At 35.3% G+C, this 13584-nt stretch overlaps 1 protein-coding gene across 1 annotated transcript in view; it reads right to left on the bottom strand.

Annotated features, from left to right (window-relative positions):
• LOC145768875 (uncharacterized) overlaps window positions 1-13584 on the bottom strand; it is a 66245-nt gene that overhangs the window by 17529 nt on the left and 35132 nt on the right. Inside the window, exons 43-63 of the mRNA XM_082580481.1 lie at window positions 13098-13272; window positions 12070-12294; window positions 10783-10973; window positions 10405-10524; window positions 9916-10044; window positions 8876-9076; window positions 8300-8486; window positions 7759-7882; window positions 7376-7499; window positions 6081-6276; window positions 5802-5967; window positions 5274-5406; window positions 5016-5124; window positions 4691-4873; window positions 3932-4084; window positions 3519-3832; window positions 3034-3262; window positions 1609-2639; window positions 1237-1356; window positions 751-879; window positions 227-430 (exon numbers count right to left, since the gene is read on the bottom strand). Of these exons, the coding sequence (XP_082436607.1) occupies window positions 227-430; window positions 751-879; window positions 1237-1356; window positions 1609-2639; window positions 3034-3262; window positions 3519-3832; window positions 3932-4084; window positions 4691-4873; window positions 5016-5124; window positions 5274-5406; window positions 5802-5967; window positions 6081-6276; window positions 7376-7499; window positions 7759-7882; window positions 8300-8486; window positions 8876-9076; window positions 9916-10044; window positions 10405-10524; window positions 10783-10973; window positions 12070-12294; window positions 13098-13272 (4443 nt within the window). The remainder of the gene's footprint in view (window positions 1-226; window positions 431-750; window positions 880-1236; window positions 1357-1608; window positions 2640-3033; window positions 3263-3518; window positions 3833-3931; window positions 4085-4690; window positions 4874-5015; window positions 5125-5273; window positions 5407-5801; window positions 5968-6080; window positions 6277-7375; window positions 7500-7758; window positions 7883-8299; window positions 8487-8875; window positions 9077-9915; window positions 10045-10404; window positions 10525-10782; window positions 10974-12069; window positions 12295-13097; window positions 13273-13584) is intronic.

Below are 13584 nucleotides of genomic sequence, written 5' to 3'. Positions count from 1 at the left end.
TTTTGCTGTTGTTACTTCCAAGAAAATTCATTATTTTTTTTTTATTTACGTTTACGTAGCATCACATTCGGCTCTAGCATCCCAGTAGTTTCAAGCTAGAGACGTTCCAGATAACTTTCGCTAATCTTCCTGCGTAAGCATCGCAGTGTATTGCATACAATTACAGCAATGGGACATTTTTACAATCTCCCAGAGATGTCGATAAATTAAACAAAAAAAGACTTACCAGTGTCGTGTCCTTGTATATGCATCTCACAGGTTTACATCTATGGACTTCACAGCATGAGTTATCTCCAGTGCCGTTCCTGGTTATTAGTTCTTCGTTTCTTCTGCATTTCGGAGCAACTGGGCATTTTTCCCTCTTGTTTTTTATAACGTCAATACTGGGACAATCATCTCTGGACCTCCTGACGAATAGGCTATGGCATGTCTAAATAAAGAAAGGTGTTTTTTAGAAATGATATAGCTAAACAATAAAATTAGAAAAGTGTCCCTTTTATAATCCATAATATAATGTTTCGAATATCTTTGGCATGTCACAAATGATGAAAAGCTTGGTATATCTGTTATCGAATGCGTAAAATTATCCATAATATTGCAATAAATGGCAACTTGACTTGCATTCAGATTATAATTCGAAGTGCAAAGAGCATAAAAGACCAATGGGTAAACGTTTAGGCCTAATAGAAAATTGATAAAATAAGCCTAGCACATAAGACAACAACTAAATCTACACCAACAACACCTTACCAAAGTAATGCATTCACTGTCAAATTTGTCTGGCCACACATCATTAATCTCTCGTGGGTTGTTGTCAGCATCGATACATTTGTCGCATTTGCATTCGTAGTCGTCACAACACTCATTTAGGGTTCCAACCTAAAGTAAGTATAATTATAGCAATTCGTTCAATTTGTGTCGGTTGTACTTGCACTAGAGTCTAGTAAGGTGTTTATTTTCCCCCTGCAATGAAATTCTTTGCTGTTCAAATCAAATCTGCAAGCGGCCCACACTCATTTATTGTTCCAACCTGAAGCAAAAAACAGGAGGCATGCGCTTTACTGCACATTTTCAAAATTTTAACAATTTGAAGATAATTATAAATTCTTAACACAGTGATTTTAATGAAAGAATCCAAAGTCCACCTGATATTATTTCCATATCTTCAATGGCAACATTTATCAAAATTTAGAAACCAGTAACATATTATTCATCATTACTAAATCATATTCTCACCTTTTCTATTGATTCATTAAGTTCACATGTTAAATTAGCATCCGCACAATAATGAGCTTGGTCAGAGTCGCATACGCAGCGGTATTTTGGACAGCAAGGGTCTGCACTATCTATAGCCATCTGCAAAGTTTTCAAGAAATTGCAAAAAATAATTTTTACAAGGTCATTTTACAAGAAAAAATGCTTGTCATTTAATACGCCTAAAAGCATTATAAAAATCAAAAATTGTAGATGAAAGTTTCATTTAGCCACTAAATATTTATACAGTGTTCCCAACTACTATCAAAAATATTTTGATGGACAATGATTTTACAGTGAACTTTAAGGAGCATATCTTTGCAAAAAAAATAACAATATTGTTTGTCAACTTACATCCTCTCGTTTGTAGAGACGTGGACATGTGTAATTGTACCATTGTTCGCAAGAACTAGCCAAAGTCATATCAGATAAGCACTCGCAGTCTGTGTAAACAGGGCAACACATGTCATCAACTTCACCGGTTGGTGAAGATACTTGGCGCAGTAAGCATTCTTCCCGTACGCAATGAGATGTATTACTTTGGCAAATCTGTTTCCACTGTGGACAGCATTCCTGATTTGGATTCTCTTCTGTAGTCAATGGCACAATTTCGTGGTACGGCTTCGGTGTTGGCTTTTCAGAATCATAATCTGATGGGCATGAGTTGCAGCAGCACTCATATTCTGTACAGCAAGTATCTGGGTCTGAGTGGGTGGAGTTGTATGTTTTGTTACACGCATGTTGGTAAACTCCACATGTTGGCGGAAGCTCACAATGGTCAGTTTTGTTCAAAACAGAGCATGACTCCGTTTCTTCGCATGTATACGTTACTGGGCAGCCATCTTCATCTACCTCGTTCCAAGAAAAATCGATTGGATAGGGGGTGCCTGTTGCTGGGGACTTGCATTTTTCGCATGGTATGCATTCGTATACTATACATCCACACACAGTTGTTTCCATTTTCTGTTGCTTCTGCTCACAATTTATGTCATCTAGAGTTTGATCTTCACAGTCTTCGCAGACGCAAGTGACGTTTTCACAGCATCGGCCGAAGTCGGAATTGTCGATAGGAGTAGTAGCTTTAGGCTCATATGGATATTCGCAAAGCTTTTCTAAAAACTTCAGTGATCCACAAAATGCATTAATCATTCTTGTATCGTTACAGACGCATTTAGTTTTTGGTTCACACTTTGAAGTAACGTCATCCAAATAAACAAGAATTTCTCCAGGTAACTGGCAGTATCCAGGCTGATCGACAATGCATTCTTCCCTGTATTCTGGGCAACATTCTGATTCAGAATTGTTTCTTGTTAGCTCACAGCAAGGTTCGGTTTTACGGTTCCATTCGGGGCAGATAACTTCCAGATCCTTTTCGGGAGAGCACTCTGCAAACGTATAGGCAGTGAGTTTTGTATGGCTTTCATCTTGCGAAAAAAATCAAAATCTTGAAATGTTTTTGGGTTACTTATATGCTATCTTGGGTCTTTTTAAGCACGAGTTCATTTGCAATATAATTGGATTTAGCTTAGTAGGAGACATCGAGCTAATTTCTTAAGATTTGTGATTTCATTAGGCAACAATTCTTTTTTTTTGCAATCAGTGAAATGGACAAAAATGATTAGTTGATTGTCTAATATTGGTATACAGTCAAAGCCACGCAAGACAAATGAGCAATTTTATAGCCTATCATGTGTAAAAAAACATAAATTTATCTAAATTTAAAAAAATCCATGGAAACAACAAAATGAGTAAATGAATGCAAACAGTCGCAGAACTTACCACATGCAAAAGTGTCACAGCACCCTTCTGTTGAATTTATCACCACTTCCTCTCCAAGTCCACATTTCACCGAATCTTTTCCTATACATCTTTCTCTTGGGTCGTTGTGTATTCTACGGGAATAACAACCTCTCACGTCGTGGCCGTTTGGATCTTCATCTTCTTTTATGTCGGTGCAAGTGTACGTCACCGGGCAATCCTCAATATTCTCGATCCATTCGTTTCCACGCTAAAACAAAGTCGTGTTTTTTTGGTGATGGGAAACGTGTTTTTGGCTGATGATCAACAATACAAATTAGAAATAACAACTTATCCTAGAAGTATTTATTTATAACATGGTGGAAAGGCAGTATTGTAAATAAATACTGCAGTTTGGTACAATTGCCAGTACAACAGTGCTTCTTTGACACTAACGCTTGAACAAGTTTGTGCGTTTGAGAGACTTTCAAAGCGACAATAACCGAAAAGAATCGTATTTTTCTCACCTCCACAGATGTTCTGTTTGGTAAGAAGCAAACATCACATTCAATTGATGGACAACAGACATCACTGTCTTCGCTGCTTGATAAGCGATATCCAGGAGGTACGTTTTCAGTTGTCCATTTTGTGCCTTCGCATTGCTTTTCAACGCATTGGTAAACCGCACAGCAGTTGTCACATTCGTCAGATGAGTTTGAGACTGGAGTAGAAACTTCAATCGCTGTGAAGCATTCCCCACAGCTGGGCGGTTCAGGGCATAGGTCGGTGTTGCAAACACATTCCACGCTGATCGGGCATCCACATTCGTCTTGTCCCGTTGCTGCAGTGAATAGGAAGAGATGAAATAATCTCAAATAGATTTATATTGAACATTTGGTAATATCAAACCAAAAAACACATTAAAATTCTAAGTTCTTACATTTAGCATGACAACCCAACATCGAAGTGCAGTTGAATGTAGCTGAGCAATTGTCACATGGCACGCATATTTTCCTGCTGCATGGTGGATCGGTGTATTCTGCCCGCAATGGATATTCACAAACCAAATCGTCATTTGGTGGATAACAACATTCTGTAATCGAAAAACTTATGTTATATCAATAACATGTTCACTGGCTAATAGCCATGTTGCAAAATATGTTATTACTTTGAAAACAAGCTGTTTAAGTTGAACATTTACTTACACATGCAAACGGATCTGTGATTCTCAATTTCAAAACATATATTAATGTTGTGCACTGCAGCTTATCAAATCAAATATATCATATTTGTTTACAAACAATGTAAGTTTTTTGCTTTGACATCTTGTTACAACAACATGACTAAATGTTATGATGACAATTTTTTTTTGCATAATGCTTGGCAATATTTTGTATATTTGTTAAAAGTCAACATCACACAGGTGAAGCTTTATTCCCTGCATAAGTTTTTTAAATGATTTGTGACAACTTTTACCGCAACCATCATGTGGAATTGTGATACACAGCAAAACGTGTTCGGTTTTGACATAACTTCTGGTATGAATGTGGTATCAATTCTTTTTCAAGAACATGGATTACATTTGACTTAAAGTTAATGGCACTCTTTGAGAGAGAGATCACGATTCCGATCCTGTTTTCTTTTATTTGTTAACTATAGCCTATTTACATCAAAAACTTTCTAACTAATTTAAAAGCACCTTCAGTTTCAGGAATGCATTCATGTGAAGTTGTGTTTCTGGGAACGTATCCATCTTTGCAGAAACATCCACCAGTTTCTCCGGTGATGGTGCATTTGTCGAAATCGTCCTTGTTTTCACAAGTTTTTCTAGCTTCGCATTCAGGGACGCATTCCTTGTAGATGAGATCACCAGGACATGTAGCTAAAAAATTTAAAACATATGCTTTTATCTTGATGGTCGTGGTGACATAGTGTAAAGTAAGCAGTAGAAATAAAGTTTGCAAAGTTTTATCATTTTTCAATGAATGTTGAAAACATCTGCATCATTGCAACAACGCAGTTACCTGGTGGAAGTTGGCAACCTAATTCTTCTCTCCATTTCAAACAAATTCCTGTTGTTTTTTGGCATTGCATGGCAAAATGTGCAATTGCTGTAGAGTTGCAAACTTCACACTGCAAATAAAATAGCCTGTGTAGGAACTTTAGCAGCTCAAGAATGTCTGCAGTTGATAAGTCTTTTGCATTTAAGAACAAACTATTTGTTTCCAAACTTTTATGCTGCTATCATATTTTCCCCATGACAAAATAAATTATGATTTTACCTGACCAAGAATAGTAGCGTCGTAATGACAGAAATCCAATGTTGTAGTTATATCAAGGTGTTCTCTACATTCGCTGAATATGTCATTGTATATGGCTTCGCACGGGTCTTCTGTGCATGACTTTTTACATATACTGAAACACATTCAACAATAAAATAATTTTAAAGATTTTTTTATCGTTAATTTAGTAATTCTAAGAACTTCTATTCCAGTATGATTGTTTACATCTGCAAAATGATTTTCATATTTGGATTTGGTACGATAAAATGATGTGACAAGCATAACTGCTTGGCAATGTCTACAAAAAACTTTACTGGAAGTAAAACAAATAAGATTTATTATTTAGTTGTTACTTTTTCACAAATTTTCATCCACAGCATTTTCACAGTATTGGTATATAAAATGGTATCTAATGGTATTTTTGGTTGGATGGCATTCATACACAGCTGGGAAATATTTTTAACTGGTGAAACAGAATTTTTTGCTTGTTTTTTAAGTTATCAGCATTTTTAATTTCATCTTACTTACTCTTGTTCGGGATAGCAATCACACGTTTTGTTTTCCGGATCACATCTGTAACACTTTTGTTCGCTAATGTCTTCCACTTCCCAGTCGTAGCCGAAGTCAGTAGGACGCTCTATCATGCTTCCATTCTTCCCTTCAAAATCATCATCTTGGTCGTACGTGCAGGTTCCTATAAAGTAAAGATAAAACAGTTGCTTGTTAGAATAAAAACTTTAAAGCGCTAATTAATTTAAGTATTTCAACGTCGTTGCAAATCAACATCTTTTCAAACCAGAACTTTACCGCATAATCCAACACTTTGATTGTAGAATGAACTTGGTTGAACAGTGATTGTAACAGCCGGAAGTGCGAAGGCAAAATAAGAAAGTTCCAGTTTGATTTCCTCAATGGTGAGATAGATAAACGCTCCTCTCATGGTGATTTTAATTCCAGATCCAGACCATGGCAGTTTTGTTTGTAGCTTATCGTTGATAAACACCTAAAGGTAAACATCCATTGAACAAATTTGCTTAATCCTTCTGCTTTAATTTTTTGATTTTTACGGTTTTGCGTACTTTCATATTTTCTACTACACTATATTAATGTTCTACTTATTATAATCATATTAAATATTTGCTTGGTATTATGTACTTTTTTCGGCTAAGTTGAGTGAAGAAGCCCTGGAACGGCCCGACGACATGGACATAGTTTAAAACAATATTTTTTCAAAGTTAAACCAAATAAATTTGTTACAATCGCAAAACCTTTAACAGATCTTTAGAATGTTTTTATTTAAATACAAATTGTTACACAAACTTCAAATCAATTATCACAAAAATGTAAAGAGACCCATAACTAACAAATTTACGGCACTTTGAATTAATACAATGAATTAAAAATAAAACGTAAAATTATTCGTTTCAGCAATCTTTTTTAATCGGTTATTCTCAATTGCTATTTTTTATCTCAATTATTTTCCTATCAGTTGTGCAGTTTTTGTAGTGATACTGGCATACAGTCACCATAGCCGTTTTCGCTCAATGTTCACCTTCCATTGGTGTTCAAATATCCTATGGTTTGTTATGCAGTATTTGACACCAAAAAACTTCAATAATAAAAATGAACAACAGGAAATATAAAAACAAAACAAGATAGTTTTATAATTGAATCAAGCTTTTTCTTTGCAAAAAAATTGCTATATATTTTTGTCGTAAAAACAAACGTTTTTGTTTTTTGAATCTTTTAATCTTGTTTACCCTTCAGGTCAGTGTTTTCCAGCCTTTTTGAGCAACGGAAAACTTTATGCATTAAAATCTTCTTTCAGAACACCAAATGAAACTTTATAGTGATGCAATAAAACAAACAAAACAACAATAATTTATTCACTTTCAGTTTTTCTCAGTGCGATATCTGGGCCTGTTTGGATGAGCACAAAGTTGATATTTGGTTCGGAACACGAGTCAAACTAAGAAATGTCTCACGAAACACCAGACGATCTTTCACGAAATACTAATGTTCTTTGGAACATCGGTCGAAAGTTACTGCTTCACTGTAGATGCATGCCATGCATAGCCAATAGATCAATACATAAGACTTACCAATGAGCTTATGCTGTCTTCGGATTCTCTAACGAGTTTCACAACAGTGTCATCCCACCTCACAACTAACCCTTTCAAACAGGTTCCTCTCAAATTTGGAATGTTTTGGCAAACGTAGTTGTCGCTGAATTACAAAACGACAAAATGACACTTTGACTGTTGATTAACATATTTACTTCCTACACTTTTCTGAAAACTGCATTGCTACACATGTGTTTTAAAATTTTTGAAAATGTATTTGAACACTTTTGAAAATCGCCATTTTACAAACGAAAACACTTGTAATTAGCATCATTTTTCCTAAACAATGAACAGTTTTGTTTCTTTTTAAAAAGTGTTTACAAAAACATTTCATCAAGTGTATTTACGGTTCATCAACATACCTATAAATGTGTAAGCGATCGTTATCCTTCAGCGCTACCAGCGTGTAGGTGCATTCTCCTTGGAATGTGTATCCCTTTCCATCAAAAGTAGAGTAATGGGGGTCACCGAATACAGTGCAAACGCCTGAGGGTGTTTTTTGAAAGTGGTGATTAAAACTAAACAACTTAAAAATGAAAATTATGCTGTTTTCAAAATATTTAGTTCAGTAATGATCTTTACTACAAATATGACTATAAAAAATAATCTTAAAGAAACAATAATAAAATTAATTTGCGTTCTTCTGGTGACTATTTACTAGGTTACCTCGTGATGTTAAAGATGATAACTAGCTTTTTTTTTCCGACGTTTCGTCAGTCAGCACGACTGACTTTATCAAGGTGGCTAAAACAGGTTAATACAACCAGAAACAATAATGTTAATCAAGAAAAAATTGTTTGCTTAAAAAGCAACACGTTTGCCTGAATTGCCGTTCAATAAGAAACCATGTTTGCACCAAATCTAACCAACAGCCTTGCAAACAATCAAAACTTCTGTACATACAGTGGCATTCCTGTGAGGGGCAGCATCGATCATCAGGATTATGAACAGTAACGACATCTCCTTGTGGACATTTGAGCTGTTCACGACCAGGGCAATAAGGTCCTACAACTGTTGTAGTGCAGCCGTCTGAGTTGCAAGTACATGTTTTGTTAGAACAATAGTCATCATCCGACCATTCCTCGCCCTCCTGAAAAATAATAAATATCGTGCGTGTGACATAAAACTGTTGCACAATAGGCAAAACAACCAAAACAAGAATGAGTTAGTTAACCTATTTAAGATAACGTAATGTAGCCCTGGCCAAAACCCCAATCCGTTTGTGTGTTTTAATGAAAGCATTGATTCTCAACTTACAAAATTTGGATCTTATTTTTTTAGTTTGAGTACAAATTCTTAAATCTGGATTTTACTTGTCTTTTTATTTAAAATGCCCGAAAAGGCTTTTGGCAATGAAGACAATTTTTTTTAACTTCTTACTTTCTACAGTAGGGTATTGTTGCTGAAAAAAAAACACCTCACTTAAGTTCTTTCCCCAAATTACACAATCAAAGAAAAACCAGAATGAGTGACACATACCTTGTGGCATCCACTTGCGTCTTTGCACAATGGCACGCATTTTGATACGTTGCAGCAGGCGTCGCTCTTCTCCGCATCATGCACCAATTGGTGGCAAGGCTCTGTACACTCAGTAATTTCCTCTGGACAATCATCTCGACGATTATGTTGAACTCGACTGACTGGACATCCGTTGCTTGTGTCGTTTGACTCGACGCATTCCTGGCAAAAATGAAAGTAAAGCTTGCTGATTGACGCTGGCATTATGGTGAAATACACGAATTGGAATGCAGACTTGCATTCCAATTCGTGTCGGCAACAGTGGCCGAGTGGTTAGCGCGTTGGGCTCGCAGTCGAGAGCCTGCATGTTCGACTCCAGCCACCCGCACTTGCTGTTGTTTCTCTGGGCAAGAAACTTTACGATAATTGCCTCTACCCAGTGATCGATTTCGAGTAATGGGTAGTACCAAATTTAAGTCATAAGTAGAGTAGACAACCGGAAACAGACATTGCAGTCGGCTGCAGCGTGGGTCAGGTGTACGTCGGAAGGCGTACACCGATGCATAGCGCTCAAGTCCGCTTTCCCGCAATGCAGGATAAAGATAATAAAACAAATAAAACAAGACTTGGCAAATTAAACAAAATAATGAGTTTGTTTGTTTTCACATTGCAGAATCAAATTTACGTTTTATTGCTTTGTTGATATTAAATCCAAATACAAATATTTAATAATGAAAGTTAACTTTGTTTCTTACAAAACTTATTTACTTTCAATCCATTATGATTTGATAAATGTAAAATACAATCAACAACATTCAAGAATTTTAATTACAAGTATTTTCTGACATGATCATGGTAATAAGATAAATATGAGGTAAACAACTTATAAAGTTACCACAACCAAACTTATCTATCTAAAATTTAATGGTCAAATTTCTGGTTAATTATACATGAACTTTGTTTAAATATTCTGTGCATTGCATGAGCGTTGTTGAGGAAACAAAACCATGTTGTAATTGACAAGGTTTGCGACTAACAAAAACAAAAAATGTCAAGTTTACCATGGTAACGCATTCCTTGTCAGTGGTGGCCATCCAGGTAGTACTGGTCTCATGTGGGTTGTTTTCGGCATCAAGACATTTATTGCATTCACACTCGAAGTCTTCACAGCATTCATTCAACACGCCAACCTGGAGCAACAAAAAACATTTGTATATTTTTTGCAGTAGAAACGCTTCTGGTTGTTACGAAAAAGCTTAAAAAATCGTACTTTTAGAAACACAATAATATTGCAGTGCATCTAAATGTTTAATTGAAACATCAAAGTTTTATTTGTGGCAATTGTCTTTAGTAGACGTCAATTAAAACTCATAATGATACAAATTTACATTTTTTTAAATAGTCTGCTTAAACTATTATGTAAAATTGATCTCCTTGTTTGTCATTTCTATTATTAGCAACAATCGCTTTTTATTTTGTTTGACATAAAAAATGATGTATTTTTTCAGCAATTTTGCTTATGATAAATGCAAGAAAAGTATTCTGCCTACCTGCTGTTTCTCTTCGTTGATTTTGCAAGTCAAGTTTGCATCTTCACATTGGTGAACTAATTCTGAACTACAAGCGCATCTGTATTTTGGGCAACAAGGATCTGAATCTTTTTCAAGAATCTGTAAATATGTATTTCCATGCAAAGGTTTACTAATGCACTGCTGCCCTTTTAGCAATGTGATTGATAAACAAGTATCGTTTGAGCCTAAGTAACCCATTACAAGACCTTTCAAAAATTAAACGACTGTACAATAAAAAACAATGTTTATAATGCTACCAATAAATTTAGCGACCACAATTTTGCAAAAGTTACAATTTTTTGTCAGTTAGTTAAAGTTATTGTTCTTGACAAAATATATATAAATCTACGTATTAACCTTTCGTTCCCACTTCTGACAAACAGTTGTGTCAAGAATGCATTTCTTGGGAACGCATTCGTATTTGGCACAACATGTGTCGTCAGCACATCTTGTATCAGGAGAGGTGATGTTGGAAGATGAAGATACTTCATGTGGTTCTTCGCATGGATTACTGCAACTTGGCTCCAGACAAGAGGATGGATCGCATTCTAAAATGTGAGGTTTAAATTTGAAGCTTAAAAATAAATTTTGGTAGAGAGTAAGCTTTGTTGAAACATAAACAAATAAACCAAGCAACAACACAGCTTTTAACATAACATTTACAAACACATTACAAGCATTTTCGGCTATACACACGTTAACCTTCATGAAGCATCTGGAGGCAGAGTTACTGTGATTGTACGTCATTTCATTTTAGCCTTCAAATGATTGATAAAGGCTAACATACAAATAACCGAAAACGCTTTGCATATTGTTAGCTTTATTGTTAGTTTATTTTGTTAAATGCGCGAGGTTGCTTAGTACTAGGCCTATCTGTTTGAGATTAAGAATTTCGTTAAAATTGATTGCTGTCCATTCATTCAGGACCATTTAAGACTGCTCTCCTTTCAGCAGCACCTACTGAATAAAATAATTTTTCGTTAAGCACACTTCAACAACCATCGGAAACTTCATTTTGCCAATCTTGGTAACCAAGAATAACTTATCAAAGTTTTTTTTCAGTCCGAGGACAGATTCAAAACAAAACATAATCATGACTTGATGTCTCATTTACTGATGTGGAAAAAAACTATTCAATTTTTTATTGTGATAATTTTTATGCTTTTCTAAATTTATCTAATAAAATGTTTCCAAATACTAATGAGCCAAAAGGAAATATTTTTATTTTTAGCAACAAAAATGCCTTTGCATAATATTGTGATAATTGCTAGAGTTAGTTTTCTGTATTTTAGTGGCTTTGGTACGAAATTGCAAGTTACACACTTACAGTATAAATTCCTTTTTTTTAATTGTTAGCTGTTTTTGAACCCAACATCCGACAATGAGATATGTCTTGGCAGTGGGAAAAATAATACACTAAACAAATGTCGCAGTGTGCTGCTTAGGCTATTGGCAAAAAGGAAGATACAGGAGTTAAAGATTAATTTCTAAACAGACATTTGTTATTTGTGCTTAAAAAACACACTTTTTTATCTCCATTTTTTTAAATGTGTTGTTAGTGAAACATACTTTTCAATCTGTTTCCGATTACAGTGCTGAAAACTAACATCCTGTTTAATATTTTTTCGTAAAGAGTTAACTTACCACATGTTTCTTCCAAGATACAATCACACACTCCTTTGTTGGTGTTGCGACATCCTTCATTCAAGCAGATGCTGCTCTCATCCAGGCAACCACTGCTGTCCATATCGTCAGGATTCGGACACGTGCAGTTGAACTCTTTACATTTTAATGATCCCTCAGCCAAGAGATTTGTGTTTAGAGTTTTCGGATAATCACATTCGGGTTGTTGTTGTGAATGCAGACAAGCTGTTCCATGCAAAACAAATATGGGAATACAACTGAAATGCTTTTGTCATCAAATAATCATAAATGAAAAGCTACAAATGCAGAACAGAATTCAAAGTGTTTTACTAATAATAAAAATTTTAACTGCAATTTTGTTCAGCCAAAGTCTACATTTGTGGTATTTTCCAATTCTGCAAAAGGATGCATTAAGTTTGCTATTGATAAGTAAAAATGATCAGCAACCTTTAATGATGTCAGATTACAAAGCAGTCATTAATTAGAATTGGTGTTCTCTTTTTTTCTGAGCTTTTATCAACTTTTTCTCGTTTTAAGGAAATGGATATACACCTATATAATCATTTCCAGTGTACCTAGATCAGGGGTGACGAATCTTTTTGCGGTCGCGGGCCACTTTGTCAATTACACATGAGTTATCGGGCCACACTTTTTAATCGTAACCTACTATGACTTCTTTTAGAAGCGACTCAATATACTATTCATGAAAAGTAACAAACGGCAGATAAAAGTAATAAAACCCACACAGTTGAAATTATCTTAACATACAGTACATCAGTAAAAATAAAAACAAATCAACTTGAGCAAAAAGGATAGAGCATTAGTACTTCCATTGAAAAGGAAGACAGTTTAATTTTTAAAGCGTTTGCTTTGCGGGCCGCACAAAATTATTTGACGGGCCGCAGGTTCGTCACCTCTGACCTACATTAATATGGTCTTTTGGTCGGAAAAATGTGCTCCTGTTTGGTGTACTGTACATAATTCCTGTATTTGCTTATATATATATATATATACAAATTAGGTCTTACAGCAGTTGTACGTGTTACAGCATTCCCCTTCAGTAACTTCCAATTTTCCGAATTCTGGACATGTTGGTGCTGGTGTTTTAACACAAACCGGAGTTACGTCCACTTTAAAACACCCCTCGCCATCAGAAACGCATGTGTAAATGGTGCAGTTCTCCGTTACTGTATCACCATGGGCCTGAAATTGAATAATTAAATCTCTTAAGCGCGAAATAATTTGGTTAAAAACACGGTGGCATTTTAGTTTTTTCAGTCCCGTTCATTGCTGGCAAAATTGTTTTGTGGTATACCTTTGAGGGATTGTTGAAAATAAAGCTGGATTTTCAAAATCATGGGGTAGCTGAGCCTGTGGTCATCAGAAAAAAGCAATATATTTTATAAGCAAAAATTAACAACATTGAGGGCTATACTGTGGATAGGCCTCACGACCTATGCTAAGCACCAAACATTTAAAAACATGACCTAAGTTTAATGATTCAGCAACAGTTTT

This window comes from Aplidium turbinatum, chromosome 4, assembly GCF_918807975.1.
Source record: "Aplidium turbinatum chromosome 4, kaAplTurb1.1, whole genome shotgun sequence".
In the NCBI taxonomy this organism is placed as follows: Eukaryota; Metazoa; Chordata; class Ascidiacea; order Aplousobranchia; family Polyclinidae; genus Aplidium; species Aplidium turbinatum.
The sequence above is the reverse complement of the archived record's forward strand: the minus strand, read 5'-3'. Positions and strand labels throughout refer to the sequence as shown.